Source organism: Pseudonaja textilis, chromosome 1 (genome assembly GCF_049901715.1).
Source record: "Pseudonaja textilis isolate UNSWEBS1 chromosome 1, rPseTex1.2, whole genome shotgun sequence".
Lineage (NCBI taxonomy): Eukaryota > Metazoa > Chordata > Lepidosauria > Squamata > Elapidae > Pseudonaja > Pseudonaja textilis.
Window position 1 is genome coordinate 214,784,731 of NC_141990.1, and position 18,226 is coordinate 214,802,956.

At 37.8% G+C, this 18,226-nt stretch overlaps 1 protein-coding gene across 16 annotated transcripts in view; it reads left to right on the forward strand.

The window, feature by feature from the left end:
• The window catches only part of CLASP1 (cytoplasmic linker associated protein 1), a 238,772-nt gene that overhangs the window by 107,562 nt on the left and 112,984 nt on the right, over positions 1-18,226 (forward strand). For 15 of the 16 annotated variants that reach the window (XM_087920438.1, XM_087920446.1, XM_087920440.1 and 12 more), the window contains exons 1-2: positions 5,374-5,479; positions 6,283-6,350. The exons of the other annotated variant lie outside the window; for it this stretch is intronic. In XM_087920438.1, the coding sequence (XP_087776564.1) occupies positions 6,332-6,350 (19 nt within the window). In that variant the 5' untranslated portion in view covers positions 5,374-5,479; positions 6,283-6,331. Of the gene's footprint in view, positions 1-5,373; positions 5,480-6,282; positions 6,351-18,226 lie in introns of those variants that run through there. 16 annotated transcript variants of the gene reach the window in all.

The window sequence follows — 18,226 nt, forward strand, 5'->3', positions numbered from 1 at the left end:
TCCATTTCAATTCATCCAGAAGTGCCATTGTATAAATTGATTTTAGTCAATTTATTTTAGTCATTCAAATATAATAACCAAGAATCCAAAGATCACCAAATAATCCAAATACTGCGCCAAGCTGTTTCTTTTTGCTCTTTTTTTTCAGTTTCTCTTCCTGGGGTTACTATTTAGTTGCAAAGTTTCAGTTAAAATGTATCTTTTAGAAGTCTTGTTGAAGTTTTACTGTAGATTCTTTTTAATTCCAGGCAGTCTCCTCCCTCTTCCAGATCCTGCCCTTATTCTTTTTCTCTCTCTTCCTGCTTATGAAAAAGAAAAATTTTAATGTCCAGAAATCTTTATTATCCCTTTGGCATTTTGTTTTATTTTCAAAATGCCTATTGATGTCAAAGCGGATTTTTCCGATTTCTTATTTAAGTCTCTTAGTTGTCAGTATAGGGAAGGAGAGAGAAGAAGAAGAAAGCCAAACCTTTCTCTTTTCACTTTCCTTCACTGCTTCCGACTCTTCTTTGGAAGCGATGTTATTTTTTGTAAGTTTAAATTCCAGGATACCTTGGTTGTTGCTTTTACAATTTAACCCGGTCAGCCAAAACTTTCATTTCTTATCTTCCTCCTGCACATTCTTTTCCAGTCGAGTTCTCCTTTGTGGTGGCCATTTCTGACCACCGCTGCAACCGCCTTTGGGAAAGGGAGTAATGGCCAGATGAGGAGGAGAGATGTGGCTCTCCTCAACCCTGCTAGCGGTCTCTCCCCTCTTCACCACCTCTACGGGGTGGCGTAGCCCCAAAACCAGCCGGCTTGGGGCACTCCAGCGGCGAGCCCAGACAGAAACCACGCACGATCACAGATTTCTGTCTGTCACCGAAGCCCTTCAAACCGGAAGTCGGGGTCCTTTTTTATTAAAGTACTAATCTCTGCATTTTTGTTTTATATTTATATTTGTATAGGGCTGGAAGGTTGAAATGTGATCGATCGTCCTAGAGACTGGACTGAAAGTCAGATAGTTAATTGTGTACACATACAAATTACCATAGAGTTACCAGATGAGTTTTCTGCAGGAACACATTGCAAAATGTCTTGTGGCATCTTATATTTGCCATGATTTGTTTATCTACCACACAGAAAAAGTCCTTCTGGCATGGAGTGAACTATTTTTGGGAGTTGAGTTTGGTGTCTACTATCATTAGATTTAGAAAATTATAAAGGGCTATCTTTTCCACCAACCACTCGCTTATCTACTTGTTCACTCATTCATTTATTCTTTCCACTTACTTTCTACCATTAGCAGACTGACTCTTATTTGTTAATTAATTTTATTTTGATTTTAACTTTCATTCTGGAACTTTCTGTACTTTCTGTTTTAATCATTGTTACCTGTTTTGCCTACTGGGAGATGGAAGGAAAAATAATCCATAGATGGTAAATAGTAGACTGTGATTTTCTGTGTTGTGTGAACCCATCCAGTTGTGATTGACTTAATAATTGGTTAAAATAATGACTTTTATGAATGGACATTATTGAAAAACAAGGAGAAAATTATGTTGAAATATACAAATACATCTATTACTCAATGAAGTTTTCTTTAATTGGATAATTGGCCATGGTGTCTAAAGCCAATTGGCTTGTTTTAGCAGTTTTTTTTTCTGTAAGAATGCAGCTATTACCCTTGTAGATGGGAAAGGTGATATGTGGAAATGGTAGTGGGAAGAACCACTATAATCTGGTTCTCAGGTAAGCAGGAAATGTACATGCAGAAATAAATTCCAGTAAAAACTCAAATCATAAGCGTTCCCCTCCCTTTTTATTTCCAGTTTAACTCTACACCAAATATATACACAGCTTATGATCTGTTTGCTATACTTGAGATTGGAATTCAAAGCAAACCTTGGCTGCCTAAATATGCAGACCTATCAGGTCTATAATTAACTTGTTTAAAATTATTTGCAACTGCTTTTAAAACATTGTTTCTAGTTCAGTTGTATGAATAAACCTGCTTCTATGTAAGGGTGGTGTCAAGAAGAACCTTACTACCAAGAGAAAGGAAGAAGTGGAGGAGGAGAGAGGACTACAGGTAGTCCTTGTCTTACGACCACAATTGAGCCCAACATTTCTGTTGTTAAGTGAGACATTTGTTAAGTGAGTTTTGCCCCATTTTACAACTTTTCTTGCCACAGTTGTTGAAGTGAATCACTGCAGTTGATAAATTAGAAACCCAGTTCTTAAGTAAATCAGGTTTTCCCATTGACTTTGCTTGTCAAAAAGTTGCAAAAGGTGATCACATTACCTTAGAACACAACAATGGTCTAAGTATGAACCAATTGTTAAGCACCTGAATTTTGATCATATGATCATGGGGATGCTATAAAGGTTGTAACTCTGAAAAATGGTCATGTCACTTTTTTCAGTGCCATTGTAACTTTGAACAGTCACTAAATAAACTGTTATAAGTTGAGGACTACCTGTATAGGAATTTGATCCTACTTATAGAAGTAATTTTAAGTATATGTTTACGTAATATGAAAAGTGGGTCTTTGTGTAAGTTATCCGTAAGAGCTGAGATCAATAGATGGATATAGAAATAGATCTGTAAAGTATATTTTGTTCTCTTCCCTTTGGTATAAATAATTAAGAGCTATAAAATAAAGAAAATATTCGTAGCTCAGAGCTGAAATGAGGGATCCTTAGTCCTCTCCCAAGAACCTTTTAATTAAGCGCTATTTCTGTCAACACAACTCTTACAGAAAATGAGGATGAGCGTGAGACCTGTATCATTACATACTTCGAATATGAATCACAATATGGTTGAAATGGTTTATTCAGAAGGGAACATAACTCTATATTGCCCCTTAAAGTGCAGGAATTGTAGTATATCAATGCCTTAGAAGGAGGATTTCTTACAAAATAATCTAGGTTTTGTGATCTGCGACTTAAACTGTAATGGAGTCTGACTATCAAGGTTGTAAATTGTAATGGTCATGAAGCAGGCTGATTATATGACCAAACTGATTTTATGACTTTTTTGCAATGGTCATTAAGTGAGCACAATAGTTGTAAAGCATCTGCATTAGTTCTTAAGTAAATAATACAGTTTTTTGGGCATGCTTTTGCTGAAAACCAGAAGTAAATGCCATTATCAGCAAAAGTGCCATAAAACATGATTGCATGATCACAGGATGCTGAAAACACACATAAATGCAACATTTTGCCCGGTTCCCAAAGATTTTTAATGTGAAAACAGGCAGAGCTGAAATGTCAGAAGTTCAAATCTGGGTCATACAGGTGAAACTCGAAAAATTAGAATATTGTGCAAAAGTTCATTTATTTCAGTAATGCACCTTAAAAGGTGAAGCTAATATATGAGATAGACTCATTACATGCAAAGCAAGATAGTTCAAGCCGTGATTTGTCATAATTGAGATGATGATGGCTTACAGCTCATGAAAACCCCAAATCCACAATCTCAGAAAATTATAATATTACATGCAATCAATAAAACAAGGATTGTACATAGAACAATATCGGACCTCTGAAAAGTAGAAGCATGCATATGTACTCTGTACTTGGTTTGGCCTCCTTTTGCAGCAATTACTGCCTCAATGCAGCATGGCATGAAAGCTATCAGCCTGTGGCACTGCTGAGGTGTTATAGAAGACCAGGATGCTTCAATAGGGGAATTCAGCTCTTCTGCATTGTTCGGTCTCATGTCTCTCATCTTTCTCTTGGCAATGCCCCATAGATTCTCTATGGGGTTCAGGTCAGGCGAGTTTGCTGGCCAATCAAGCACAGTAATCCCATGGTTATTGAACCAGGTTTTGGTGCTTTTGGCAGTGTGGGCAGGTGCCAAGTCCTGCTGGAAAATGAAGTCAGCATCCCCATAAAGCTCATCTATGGAAGGAAGCATGAAGTGCTCCAAAATCTCCTGGTAGACGGCTGCGTTGACCGTGGACTTAATGAAGCACAGTGGACCAACACCAGCAGATGACATGGCTCCCCAAATCAACACAGACTCTGGAAACTTCACACTGGACTTCAAGCACCTTGCAGTGTGTGCCTCTCCATTCTTCCTCCAGACTCTGGGTCCTTGGTTTCCAAATGAGATGCAAAAGTTGCTCTCATCAGAAAAGAGGACTTTGGACCACTGAGCAACAGACCAGGTCTGTTTTTCTTTAGCCCAGGTAAGACGCTTCTGAGGTTGTTTGTTGTTCAGGAGCGACTTGACAAGAGGAATACAACATTTGAAGCCCATGTCCAGGATCCATCTATGTGTGGTGGCTCTTGATGCACTGACTCCAGCCTCAGTCCACTCCTTGTGAAAGTCCCCAACACTTTTGAATGGTCTTTTCCTGACAATCCTCTCCAGGCTGCGGTCATCCCCGTTGCTTGTGCACCTTTTTCTTCCACACTTTTCCCTTCCACATAACTTTCTATTAATGTGCTTTGATACAGCACTTTGGGAACATCCAACTTCTTTTGCAATTACCTTTTGAGGTTTTCCCTCCTTATAGACGGGGTCAATGATGGTTTGCTGCACAACTGTCAGGTCAGCAGTCTTTCCCATGATTGTGATTCCTACTGAACCAGACTGAGAGACCATTTAAAGCAGGGGTGTCCAACCTTGGCAACTTTAAGACTTGTGGACTTCAACTCCACAATTCTTAAAGTTGCCAAGGTTGGACACCCCTGATTTAAAGGCTGAGGAACCCTTTGCAAGTGCTATGGCTTAATTAGCTGATTAGAGTGGGATACTTTGAGCCTAGAATATTGAACCTTTTCACAATATTGTAATAATATTCTCAATAATCTTGAGATTGTGGATTTGGGGTTTTCATGAGCTGTAAGCCATAATCATCTCAATTATGCCACATCATGGCTTGAACTATCTTGCTTTGCATGTAATGAGTCTACCTCATATATTAGTGTCACCTTTTAAGTTGCATTACTGAAATAAATGAACTTTTTCACAATATTCCAATTTTTTGAATTTCACTTGTAAGTAGTCTCCTGGTGGGTTTGTTGTAATTTTGAATAGTGATTAAGTGGCCGGTCATTAGTCATGAACTACCTGTATAGAAATTATTTCCCAGTAAGGTATGATATAGCAAGACAGGCTATTAGCATGAATTACACTAAGCTTTTAAGAATCATGGGTTCCTTCAGAAGAACTTTGAAAATTTGCGTTTTCATTTAATTATGATTTCTTGCCTGGATGTTGTTGAGAATACTGATTTATGCTAACTATGGTCATTTCAAGGAAACTAAATGAAGATGAACCTGTTGTGATCTCTAAAGCCTTAAAATTAAGTATAGCTATTTTTAAACATAAATAGATCATAAACCGCAATATGTAACAATATTTTCCTTTGTTATTTTTTAATGATTAGGTTCGTGATGCAGCAATAAATAGCCTTGTAGAAATCTACAGACATGTAGGTGAACGTGTAAGAGCTGATCTCAGCAAAAAGGGATTGCCACAGTCTCGGTGAGTGAAAAACTTCTCTTTCTGAGCTTTTGTTCATTTGTTAGGTCCACTTTTTTTCTTAAAAAAATCAGATTACTGTAAGGATTTGTTAAGACAACTCTCAGTTATGATACTATCATGAAAATAAGGAGAATAAAATAAAACATGTTCTGAAATAGTGGCATTTTGTTTGTGTTATGTTCCTGGAAAATGATGTATAGGTAGTCTTCAATGTACAGTTGAGTCCACAATTTTGGTGGTAAGTTGTGATGATTTTCAAGGAGGTCACCACATGACTAGACCCAATTTTATAACCTTATTGTAGCAGTCTTTAAGCAAAAATAGAAGTCGTAAAGTGAATCCATTATTCATTCTAGAACATTTTTTGCTGGAAAGTAAACACCAACTTCCACAAAAAGGCCATAAATTGCTACTGTGAATGTGAGACTAAAATGTGATCATGTCACCACAGAGGGGGAGTCCCAGATGTTGGAGCTTTTGGTCCTAAGTAGCTTTTTTGGATTTCATTGTCCATCACTATAAATGACCAATCATAAGTTGAGGACTACTTGTATCTTTTGTTTCAGTAAATTAAAAGATTGAATAGTGGACTAAATTTTCTCAGGGTAATGAATGAGGAATACAGTTCAAATTATGTACAAGTTTGAAATTCCCTATTCTTTAAACATTTTAATCTCTTTTTTGTTTTCATTTATCATTTACATTTAATTAAAAAAAGGACTTAAAATTAGAGGCAGAAATGTGCCTTATTTGGATGTCATTTAAGTACTGCCAAAATCATTATTCATTCGTTTTCAAACCAGGTTGAACATCATATTTACAAAATTTGATGAGGTCCAGAAATCAGGCACCATGATTCAGGGAGCTGGTGGTGAGTAGTAGGATTTTCTTCAAATAAGATTAAATCAATGATGTAGTGTCTTTAAGATTGTTTTAAATTTTCTTTTGTTCCTTAAACTATGAGCATCATGCTTTTCTACTTTGGCATATCACTTTTTCTTGGCGGTGGGGGGGGGAAGCATTTCATTGTATATAGAGAGACATTTTTATAAAACAAAGCTGATTAATTGATTTATGTGTGATCGGTGTGTAATAAAGAATTGTGTAGAAATTGGGATAAGGAAAAAATAGTCCCCAGATTCAACTGAATAGAAAGGCAATATTTGTTATTTACATGGCTTAGAGCTGCTCTAGTCAGTTCACTATCTGTGGCATACAAGTCCTAATATGTAATTGGGATTAAAAACAATAAAAAGCTAATTTAAAAACAAATCATACATTATAATACTAGTAGTAACATAATATTGGAAGACATAACTGGTAATAACATAAAATTGGGAGAAGAAGAAAATAAAATAAAATAAATAAAACTTCACAAATTTTCTGAAGATCAGAAAGGGAGGGAGATATTCAGATCTCTTGGGAGGTGGAATACAGGTGAAACTCAAAAAATTAGAATATTGTGCAAAAGTTCATTTATTTCAGTAATGCAACTTAAAAGGTGAAACTAATATATGAGATAGACTCATTACATGCAAAGCAAGATAGTTCAAGCCGTGATTTGTCATAATTGAGGTGATGATGGCTTACAGCTCATGAAAACCCCAAATCCACAATCTCAGAAAATTAGAATATTACATGCAATCAATAAAACAAGGATTGTACATAGACCAATATCGGACCTCTGAAAAGTATAAGCATGCATACTGTACTCAATGCTTGGTTTGGGCCCCTTTTGCAGCAATTACTGCCTCAATGCGGTGTGGCATGGAAGCTATCAGCTTGTGGCACTGCTGAGGTGTTATGGAAGACCAGGATGCTTCAATAGCGGCCTTCAGCTCTTCTGCATTGTTCGGTCTCATGTCTCTCGTCTTTCTCTTGGCAATGCCCCATAGATTCTCTATGAGGTTCAGGTCAGGCGAGTTTGCTGGCCAATCAAGCACATTAATCCTACGGTCATTGAACCAGGTTTTGGTGCTTTTGGCAGTGTGGGCAGGTGCCAAGTCCTGCTGGAAAATGAAGCTTCAGCATCCCCATAAAGCTCATCTGCAGAAGGAAGCATGAAGTGTTCCAAAATCTCCTGGTAGACGGCTGCGTTGACCCTGGACTTAATGAAGCACAGTGGACCAACACCAGCAGATGACATGGCTCCCCAAATCAACACAGACTGTGGAAACTTCACACTGGACTTCAAGCACCTTGCAGTGTGTGCCTCTCCATTCTTCCTCCAGACTCTGGGTCCTTGCTTTCCAAATGAGATGCAAAAATTGCTCTCATCAGAAAAGAGGACTTTGGACCACTGAGCAACAGACCAGGTCTGTTTTTCTTTAGCCCAGGTAAGACGCTTCTGAGGTTGTTTGTTGTTCAGGAGCGGCTTGACAAGAGGAATACGACATTTGAAGCCCATGTCCAGGATCCATCTGTGTGGTGGCTCTTGATGCACTGACTCCAGCCTCAGTCCACTCCTTGTGAAAGTCCCCAACACTTTTGAATGGTCTTTTCCTGACAATCCTCTCCAGGCTGCGGTCATCCCTGCTGCTTGCGCACCTTTTTCTTCCACACTTTTCCCTTCCACATAACTTTCTGTTAATGTGCTTTGATACAGCACTTTGGGAACATCCAACTTCTTTTGCAATTACCTTTTGAGGTTTTCCCTCCTTATAGACGGGGTCAATGATGGTTTGCTGCACAACTGTCAGGTCAGCAGTCTTTCCCATGATTGTGATTCCTACTGAACCAGACTGAGAGACCATTTAAAGGCTGAGGAACCCTTTGCAAGTGCTATGGCTTAATTAGCTGATTAGAGTGGGACACTTTGAGCCTAGAATATTGAACCTTTTCACAATATTCTAGTTTTCTGAGATTGTGGATTTGCGGTTTTCATGAGCTGTAAGCCATAATCATCTGAATTATGACACATCACGGCTTGAACTATCTTGCTTTGCATGTAATGAGTCTATCTCATATATTAGTGTCACCTTTTAAGTTGCATTACTGAAATAACTGAGCTTTTGCATGATATTCTAATTTTTTTGAGTTTCACCTGTACTGCTCCATAGAAGGAAGCAGTGACTGAAAAAGTATGCTTTTCGGACACTTGAAGATGATGGCCTCTGGTCAAAGGAACATATAAACAGCCAACTCAATTACATCTTACTAAACAGGCAAGTGTTATTTGGAGAAAGCCATCTAGCAGATACCCAACTATGTAAACTATATAGGTCTTGAAGGTGACAAGATGTAACATGAGCGCCACAAGGCACACACATAACTACATCAATATGAGTAATGGACCAATTGTAATTTCTCTGAATGCTCTTCAAGGACAGGCCTATTACAGGTCATAGCAGTAATTTCATCCAGAGATGATTAAGGGATGAATGGCAGTAAGTAATGCCTCCCGTTGCAGAAAAGTTCACAATTGTCACACAAGATGATGTTGTGCAAAAGCCCTCTTTGAACAGAAATCCAAGAGGACTTGGATGCTAATGCTAATCAGTTATTTGGGCCTTCTCATTCTTTAAAATGCTGAAATGCCTAATAGAACAGCTAGATCCAAGGAATAGTATTTTAAAGAAAATATCTTCAGTGACCGCCTGCCCCTTAGGTTATTTGAATGGAGGCTTTGTTGCATTACTGTTTTAAATGTTTATTTATCTATCTTTTAGTGTATCTCTTTAGACTTAGTTGTATCCATCTGGATTTTCTTTGGCTAAATACATGCTATAAGTCTCAGAACAGGAGTAGGGGAAACATCCTTCAGTATAGTATTGCCTATGCTAGCTAGGATTGCTAACAACTGGATGATTCCATCTCATTCTTGCTAATTTAACACCTTAATTTCATTAAAGGAAAGAGCTTTTCAGTTGCCTTTAAAATTAGAAAAAAGATGTGTGTATACCCATGTACATTGGGTGACTGTTGCTTAAATGTTGCTAAAATCTTGGTTCATATTCAGGAGTTCTAAATTTTGACTGTTGAATTGTTATCTTTCCCCCAAAAAAAGGTTATACTGTGTTGAAAATGTTTCTAATAAATAGCATTTAAAAGCGCGAAAACTTGATCTTTGTTCCTCTTTGGAATTCTCATATTTGTTTTATTTACATGATATTATTGACCTTCATGTATTAAAGATCATAGTCTAAATCATTGTTTGCTCTTAGATTAGATCAGGGGTGTCCAACCTTTCACCTTCCCTGGGCCACATTAGAAGATGAAAATTTGGTTTGGGCCGCACATAAAATAAAATAACAGTAACAATACCTGATCATCCAAAAAAACCATAGAAAACATAGTTAACATATTAAATTTATTTGGAAATGAAGTTAGTGAGATGTTTTTATTATTAATTATTTATTAAAAATTATTTATTTTTATCACAGTTTTTTATCACGTTTTTTTATCATGGTTTATTTTCCGCCAAATTTTGAGGGGGAGAAAGCTCGCCTGCCTCGCGCCTACCTCTCCTCCTGCAAATGGCCCGGCTGGATGAGGCAGGACTGGAAGGCAGAAGCAGCAGCAGCGGCGGGGCAGAAGCAGCGGCGGGGGCAATGGCGGCGGGGGCAGAAGCAGCAGTGGTGGCGGGGGCAGAAGCGGAGGTGGCGGGGCAGGAGCGGCAGCGACGGCAGGGGCAGAAGTGGCAGTGGGGGCAGAAGCGGCGGGGGCAGAAGCGGCGGCGATGGCAGTGGTGGCAACAGCAGGAGGTGGCGCTCTGACGGCGCCTGCTTTTTCTGTTGCTGCTTGGCCTGGCGCTCGCCTCGCCCTGCCTCGCGGCTGCTTCTCCTCCTCCTCCTCACTGGCTCTGGCACAAAGGTTGGGGTGGGCACTGGGCCGCATTACAAGGTGACCTGGGCCGCATGCGGCCCTTGGGCCGCAGGTTGGACAAGCCTGGATTAGATGAACTGACCAGTTTTTAAGTATGAGATTTCTTTTCCTTTTCCATTTTATTGTAGGCCTTGGTCAATAGAAAATAAGATACCGGCTTTATGATTACTATGAAGAATAGCTTTACATTTTTACAGCAATATAAATAAAATGCCAGTTGTTAGATAGAAATGGTGATGTGAAGCAGGCTTTACTTTATGTAACAGGAAGAAGGATTTCATATTGCTGCTATACCATAGTTGCTAGGTTACGGGAGGGTTTTTCAGTTTTTTATAGCAGAAAATGGTGCTAAACTGCATGCTGGATTTCTTGCTGATTCTTAATAGTCTGTCTATTCACATAGGTGCTTATGTGTATGTGTGAGAGTGAGAGAGATCTTCAAATTGTTGGATTCAGGATCTCAGCTAATTTTTTTTCTGCTCAGCCTTTGCTGTAGTTTCAGTAGAAATCTATTTCTGGATGTTAAATGAGGTGATAGAAACACCTTGCATATTATCCAATAATGGCATTTAAGTTAGCACTTATTTTTCTGGTTTTGATTTTTATAATCAAATTTGAAAACTCTTTTATAGCATTTCTTTCAGGGGGTAGTGTAAGGAAAGCCATGGCAACAGACATGCAAATTAACAATAACGGATGCTGATCATTCCTGGTCATGCTCCCCAAATCTGGAAACAGTGGTTCGTATTTTCTCAAAAATCAATAAATCGTACCATTTAAAGCTACAGTTCCATATATGGAGTAGCTGAAGTATGAAATACTTTTCTCAAATTAGCATTGAAAGGAATAATATATTCCGGTTCATTCCAACTTCATAGACTGGATTGTAAAACTGAGAATGAGAATTTGGATCAAGTGATGTGTTCATGTAGCATTCCTTAGTGTGTATGGCTTTTTTAACTACTTGTGGGTGGGGAGGAATCAGTTTTCTTCTGTATATGAATAAGAGGTCTGGTTTATTATAGTTTGGCTAACCGGTCAGCAAAAGCATTATAGCTATCAGGAGCTACAGTCCAGTTTATTGAATTTTTTAAGTCACAAATGATGGTCTCAACTGTGTATTTCTTTCTTTCTGTATTGATCTACTTTGGATAAACATGGAAATATCTGTGTGGCTGGTTCATCAAAGATCATATTTTGAGGTAGCTGTGCAGATTAGTTACAAGTCATTTTCCAAAAGAACGAGCAAAACCTGCTTTTTAAGATGTGTGTGAAAGGCCTCCCAACAGCCTATTTAAGAAAAAGAGGGATGATAAACAAATAAAAGTATAAATAAATAAGACAAATATGGCTAATTTCTTCACCATAGCAACACTTGGCAGCCAATATGAAAAAGAAATTAGATTATACAGGTCAGTGCAGAGAAGATGATTCCCACCAGGGTTTTTTAAAACACTGAAATAAAAGCAGGGGCTCCAAATAGATGCTTTCTCATTATGTTAGGCTATCATCTCCACCCAGAATGAATTAGATAATAGTAGTTAATAATATTATAAGGAATCTCAAGGCAAAAATTATTTGGCATTTGGCATTATTAAGCTGAGGGAGTTTATGCGCTTTATTTGGATCTTGTCAAAAATGAATAGTGTTTATTTGAAGTTCTGAGAGATGAATAGTGCAATGTGCATAAAAGTCAATAGAAACATTCCTATTTTGGGGGGAAAACAATTGATTTTACAAACACAAGTTACTGAATGTGTCATGAATGTGTCAATCCAAAAATTACAAAAGTCATCACATTCTACTTAAATGAAGACAGAAATGGGACACAAAAAGGTACTGCTTCTGAATGAGCGTGTCTGCTTGAATTAAGCAGGCATTCCAATAAATACTCTGCTGAGAAGCACACATACTAATTCAAAATGGAAATCCTTTAGGTTGCTAAAGGCAGCTTTTGGGATAAAGGTTTTCAAATAAGGGTTTGTGTAGAAATGCTATATTTCTACCATCTTCTTTTCCTATACCAGAGAGGGAGATGATCGTGCTGTACAGAGCAAGTCTTCTTTATCTGCATAAGCAGCTTTCATTTTCGAACTGTATAGCACTAGCTGCTTGAACTAGGACTTCGGGGGAGGAGGGTGAACTGGTTTTTAAGTTGATGAGAGACTGCACACAAGCGTGTATTGTGCAGTCTCTTTCAGATTAGGAAGCATCACTGGACTGCTGCAAATCATGACTGCCAGCAATGGTAGGTGTTTTGCTTAATAAATTGTACAGAATGTATATTATGTAACAGATGACTGAATCTGTAATCTGAGCATGAGCAAACATTTTTTTCTCTTGATATTTAACAAATGGAATGTCATTAGTACCATTAATGTGATGGGGAGAAGTTTAGGCTACAACAGTAGCTTTGCAGTAGATACAGAAAGGGTATTAAAATATGAATAGCAGTGCCACCACAATAAAAAATTGGATTAATCTAACAGAGGAACAGAAATAAAAAAATCTGAAGATTACAAACTTTTAATTTAATAATTTAAAATTTAAATAAGACTGTTGGCTGGTGTATATCTGAATACTTAAGTTAATATGACATTTGTTTGGGAGAAGAGATACTTAATGATGCTTTCCTAAAGCACAATTTTAGCTGTATTTTTAAGGATGCAGAATGAAATTTGGAAACTGTGACATCAGCCGGCAAGAAAAGGAGAATTGGACTGCTCTGCATTTCAAGTCATGCTTTTTTCTTTTTATTAAATAAATCAGGAAGGGAACATGTAAAATGGAGCTGCAGTGATATAAGATAATTAAGAATTTACTTACACGTAAAGCATTAATTTGCAGAGGAGACTTATAGCCTCGTCTTCCTGTTCTTTTTGGATATATTACATTTCATGGAATCTATTTATGATGCTCGCTTTTAGCGTAATAACACTACATCTCTGCTGTCTGCAATGCTTACCTATTTCTCTTTAAGGCTAGCTTGTTTGTTGAAATGGTTTCATTTTAGTCCTGTTCATGTTTGCAAATTCAGTTGTTTTTAGAAACAGAAGAGGGAATTGTATGTGCTTTGGTTAATAAATGCAAGATATGAAGCAATACTGCCTATCAATTGCTTTCCTTTGAGTTCTCTTACAGAAATTTTCTCTTCCATATGATAAGATGTAAATTTCAACTTTCAATTTCATTACAATTCTTGATAATTGATAATCATTACAATTATTTTGTACTATTTACAATTCTGTGCAATAATGTTTTATTGGTTTAATGATGGCAGATGTATGCATTTAAATAATCATCTTGGAGTTGAAAAAAAGGTATCATAAATACTAAGGATAATTAACAATGAAATATCTGATATATTACTGCCATGAGTGATCTTATCGAGTTCCTTGTATTTAACAAGGTGCTAATTATTATTATCAGGGCTTTTGGCAGCTTCCTGATCTGAAAATCTTTTTCAAGGCCAATTCTCATGCAAGATTTATTGAGCTGAAAGGTATCAGAATTCCAGCAAAGAAATTAGCTTTCCTGTTGGAGCCAATATATCTTCGTTTAGGCAGAAACTTCCTCTTTCTCACAATATTAAAATTAATGAGGAGAAAAGCAGTTCTGTTAGTTGATAATGGTAAATCTGATTATTTATATAATAGTTGGTTGAATCTTTATCAGTCTGAGAACCAATTCTTAAGATGATCTTAGGTACAGTTTCATATTTAAGCTGAGTGCTTGAGTTCCAAAGGCAAAAAAAAAGTACTTCAGAGTATGCGGTATACAAATGTAGCATCGCTCTACCGTTCCTCAACCAAATAACTTAAAATGCTGCACATCCAGAATATTAGATACTAACTAGAACAGGGCTGCTGTTATAGGCTCATTGTTATAGGATCATTTGCATTCTTCTGACAAGCAAAATCAACGGAGAAGCTAGATTCACTTAACCGTTATTAACTTAACTGCAGTGATTCACTTAATAAGTGTAGCAAGAAAGGTCATAATATGAGGCAAAACTCATTAGCTTACTTAGCAGCAGAAATGTTTGGCTCAATTGTGGTCGTAAGTCAAAGACTACCTGTACACAGTTCAGCATGGGCTACTTTCTTCCACTGCTTCCAAATGTTTCAATTAAAATTTTACAAAACACATAAAAGCTAACATTAAGGTAATAGACAATGAAAGGGAAGGAGGAAGGCTACTTTGTGGTACTGTCTACCAGTGTCTTTCTGCAGAAAATTAAGTGGACAATGTAGGAATAGTAACCCTATTTTTTCTGTCTAGAGACAGACAGAATGATGTAGGTGAGCATTCAAGCAATAGGCCCACCTCAATGGCCCAGATTATATGTATGGAAAGCCCCTTGGACCTAGTATGCCCCAGTTGTGCATTCCAGATACAGATAAGTGGCAGCTTTAGGTTTATTTGTGCTGAAGGTCCTTCATTTTCATGGAAGGCTTGGAAAGTAGGTCTTTTTATTAGAGTAGCTTGACACTAACATAGTTAATTTGTTTATCCATAGACATCAGGCATAGGGGAATAGTAAGAAGAAATAAAAGAGAAAAAATACTGCTGTACCTCACCAGTTGATTAATCAATATTTGCCTGCAGGAATTTAAACTGACATTTCACTTACACAAGCACACCATGCCCACAATTAAAATGGTTTAATAACATTTTAAGAACACGAGGCTTCTTTTCATCTTCATGTGATGCTCCTCTATAGAGTTCTTATACACTAATTAGTGTACATTTTGCTAAGTATGACCATTTAGCTACAGCAGGGGTGTCAAACTCGATTTCATTGAGGGCTGTATCAGGGTTGTGTTTGGCCTAGGGGGGGCCAGGTTGGGCATAGCCAGCTTGACGTCACTCATGTTGGGTTAGGGCCTGTGGTTGCCCGAGTGCTCTGTCAGCTAAAACAGGCTCCCGAGCTCTGTTTTCGGCTGCAACGGCCTCCTGCAAACCTCTGCCAGTAAAAATGGAGCTCAGGAGAGCCACACATCCCCCCCCCCAGCTCTGTTTTTGCTAGCAGAAGCACTGTGAGCTGGTCCTTCGCTGTTTCCAGGGTAGCTCCTTGGGCCAGATCTAAACACCCTGTGGGCCAAATCTGGCCCCAGGGCCTTGAATTTGACACCCCTGAGCTAGTATCTCTATAGGTATCCTGCTCTGTCAATTAAGCAAAGTTCAATTCATTGTTCTTCTCAGTATTTGTGGATTTATAAATTCCTAATATTTTGGATAAAACTATATATCTTTGGGTTTCCTATGTTCATTGTAGTATGTCTACAGAATAACTCTTTTTAGAATTTTTAGAGTTTTTGGTGTTTCTTTACTCAGTGGCTCTATATTGATGTTTGGAGCAGATCTCCATTCTGTAATAAATAGTAGAGTACTGTTTTGAGTTGCACAACAAGTGCTTTCTACGCCTGACATTTTTGGCTACTGAAAGAATTAATTATAGCTGTCTACATCCATATATATATATATATATATATATATATATATATATATATATATATATGTTCATTTGTTGCATTGTGCCATGTGAATATGTACTTTATTGGTCTGAAGATATATGTGTATAATAGGGCTATGCAAAACTTTGAAATAGTGCTTCAGTTCAGTGATGCAGAAGAAACCCATTAAATTTGATTTGCAAAGTAACAGTAGTCTTTTTGCTTCTTAGTTCAAAGTAGAACAACCACATTGCTTCACTTTGCTCTGGTTCAGTATTCTTCTCAAGTTTGTCTTGGCACTACAAGAGAAGACTGAGAGGAATCCCAGTTTTAGGGGGCTTGAGTATCCCAAAGGCATGTTGGAGGTATTTAACTTAAAAGGTTATTGGGGAGTCACCTCACTCACTAAGTTCTGTTAAAAGGCTTACACCATTTCTGACGAATGGCAGTCCAATCTCTTCTTGAAAGTCTCGAGTGATGGCGCTCCCACAACTTCTGAAGGCAAGCTGTTCCATTGGTTGATTGTTCTCACTATCAGAAAGTTTCTCCTTATTTTCAGGTTAAATCTCTCCTTGTTCAGTTTCCATCCATTATTCCTTGTCTGGCCTATAGGAGCTTTAGAAAATAACTTGACCCCTTCCTCTCTGTGACAGCCCTTCAAATATTGGAAGACTGCTATCATGTCTCCCCTGGTCCTTCTCTTTACTAGACTAGCCAAGCCAAGCCCAGTTCCTGTAACTGTTCTTCATATGTTTTAGTCTCCAGTCCCCTAATCATCCTGGTTGCTCTTAGTACTTTTTCTAGAGTCTCAACATCTTTTTTATAATGTGCTGACCAAAACTGGATGCAGTACTCTAGGTGTGGCCTTACTAAGGCTTTATAGAGTGGTATTAGTACTCCCCTTGATCTTGACTGTATCCCTCTGTTAATACAATTTAGGATTGCATTAGCTTTTTTCGCTGCTTATATTAGTTATTAGTTCCCTTTCTGCAAGAGGAAGCTGGGTGTCTAGAAAGCTGTCTGTCAGGATTGTAGCTTTTTCTGTGCATGCAAAGGTCAAACCCTGTCAGATATGCTCTGAGCTTTCCTTCCACCTGTCATAGTTTAATCATAGATTCTATAACAGTTGAGTGTGTCTGTGCCTTTAAGGTTGTTTCCCAGAGACAGATATGCCCATGGAGGGTTTTTTGTTTGTTTGTTTGTTTGTTTTGCTGTGTACCAATTTATTTACAGAAATTAAGGAAACAACTAATAATGTCCATACTTTTCAGTTTCACACTTTCTCTCCCTTGTCTCTCCCAGAGCTATTCGCCCGTTGCTTAGCTACCAATTCCTTTCCTTCCCCCCCTCAGTGATTTTACACGGAGAGATAGAGAGGAAGACAATTGGCTGAGTTTGCTTAACATGTTTGGCTGTCCATGCATTTTCAGATCTATGACAGCCAACCCTCTGTGCTGCATGATGCAACTCCCTCTGGGTCCTTTGCCCCACCCTTTTTGCACTGCAAGCTCTGCAGTCTTTCATATGCCCCTGCGACGTCACTACACAGGCACAATATTGTTTTTGTAGTTTGCTTTCCTTAACCCACTTTGTGCTGCAAATGAAATTTTATTGTTTATACGGTAATTTTTAAACTTGTGCTATAAGCTATAGTGAATAAGATTTTAAAAAATTGACATGAACACAAGACAGCATTAGCTTCTGTTTAGGTGTAGATCTTAGTGTTTATCAGTATCATGCTCAGTCTCAGCAGTAAATTGCACGTCTACACATCCTTATCTATAATTCTGCTCATTGCTAGATTTGGAGGAGTACTTCTAAATACCACCCAACTATGTTTAAAGCCTCTAATTCAAAAGTTAATTGCCCAGTGTGGAGCAAAGACATCTGTAAGTTGCATATTTTGTATAGTTGTATACTGTATATCTATAAGGTTATTTCTTTTCACCCTTCCGAATTAACATATATTTGACAAGCTGAGATACATTTATGTAGTGGTATTTATAACCTGGAAGTTATTTGTTCCCAGGTTCAGACCTTAATAGTGTCCATCCCTGGAATGCTGTCCTCCTGGCTATATCGGTGATGAATTTGATACAATTTTGCATACAACTGTAGTTTCTGTTGTTATGTTACTAATGCAGGAATATTTTTACAGATTTTTAGGCAATCTGCAATTTTCCAATAAATTGTGCTGGCCTTCATCTAAAATGAAGTTCGTTTCCATATCTGTGTTTAAGTGTAGAAAACAAATCAATTTCAGTTGGGAGAATTTTAACTTTGCAAAGTATTTAACCAATGAAATCTTTGATGCATGTGTTTTTGTACATTCATGAACATTCTCCGGAAGCTGTAGAGTTCTTCCTCATGCTAGTATAATTTAAACGATAGAGTACAGGTAGTTCTTAACTTACATGACTGGCTATTTAATAACCACTTGAAGTTATGATCCCCTGGAAAAGGTTGC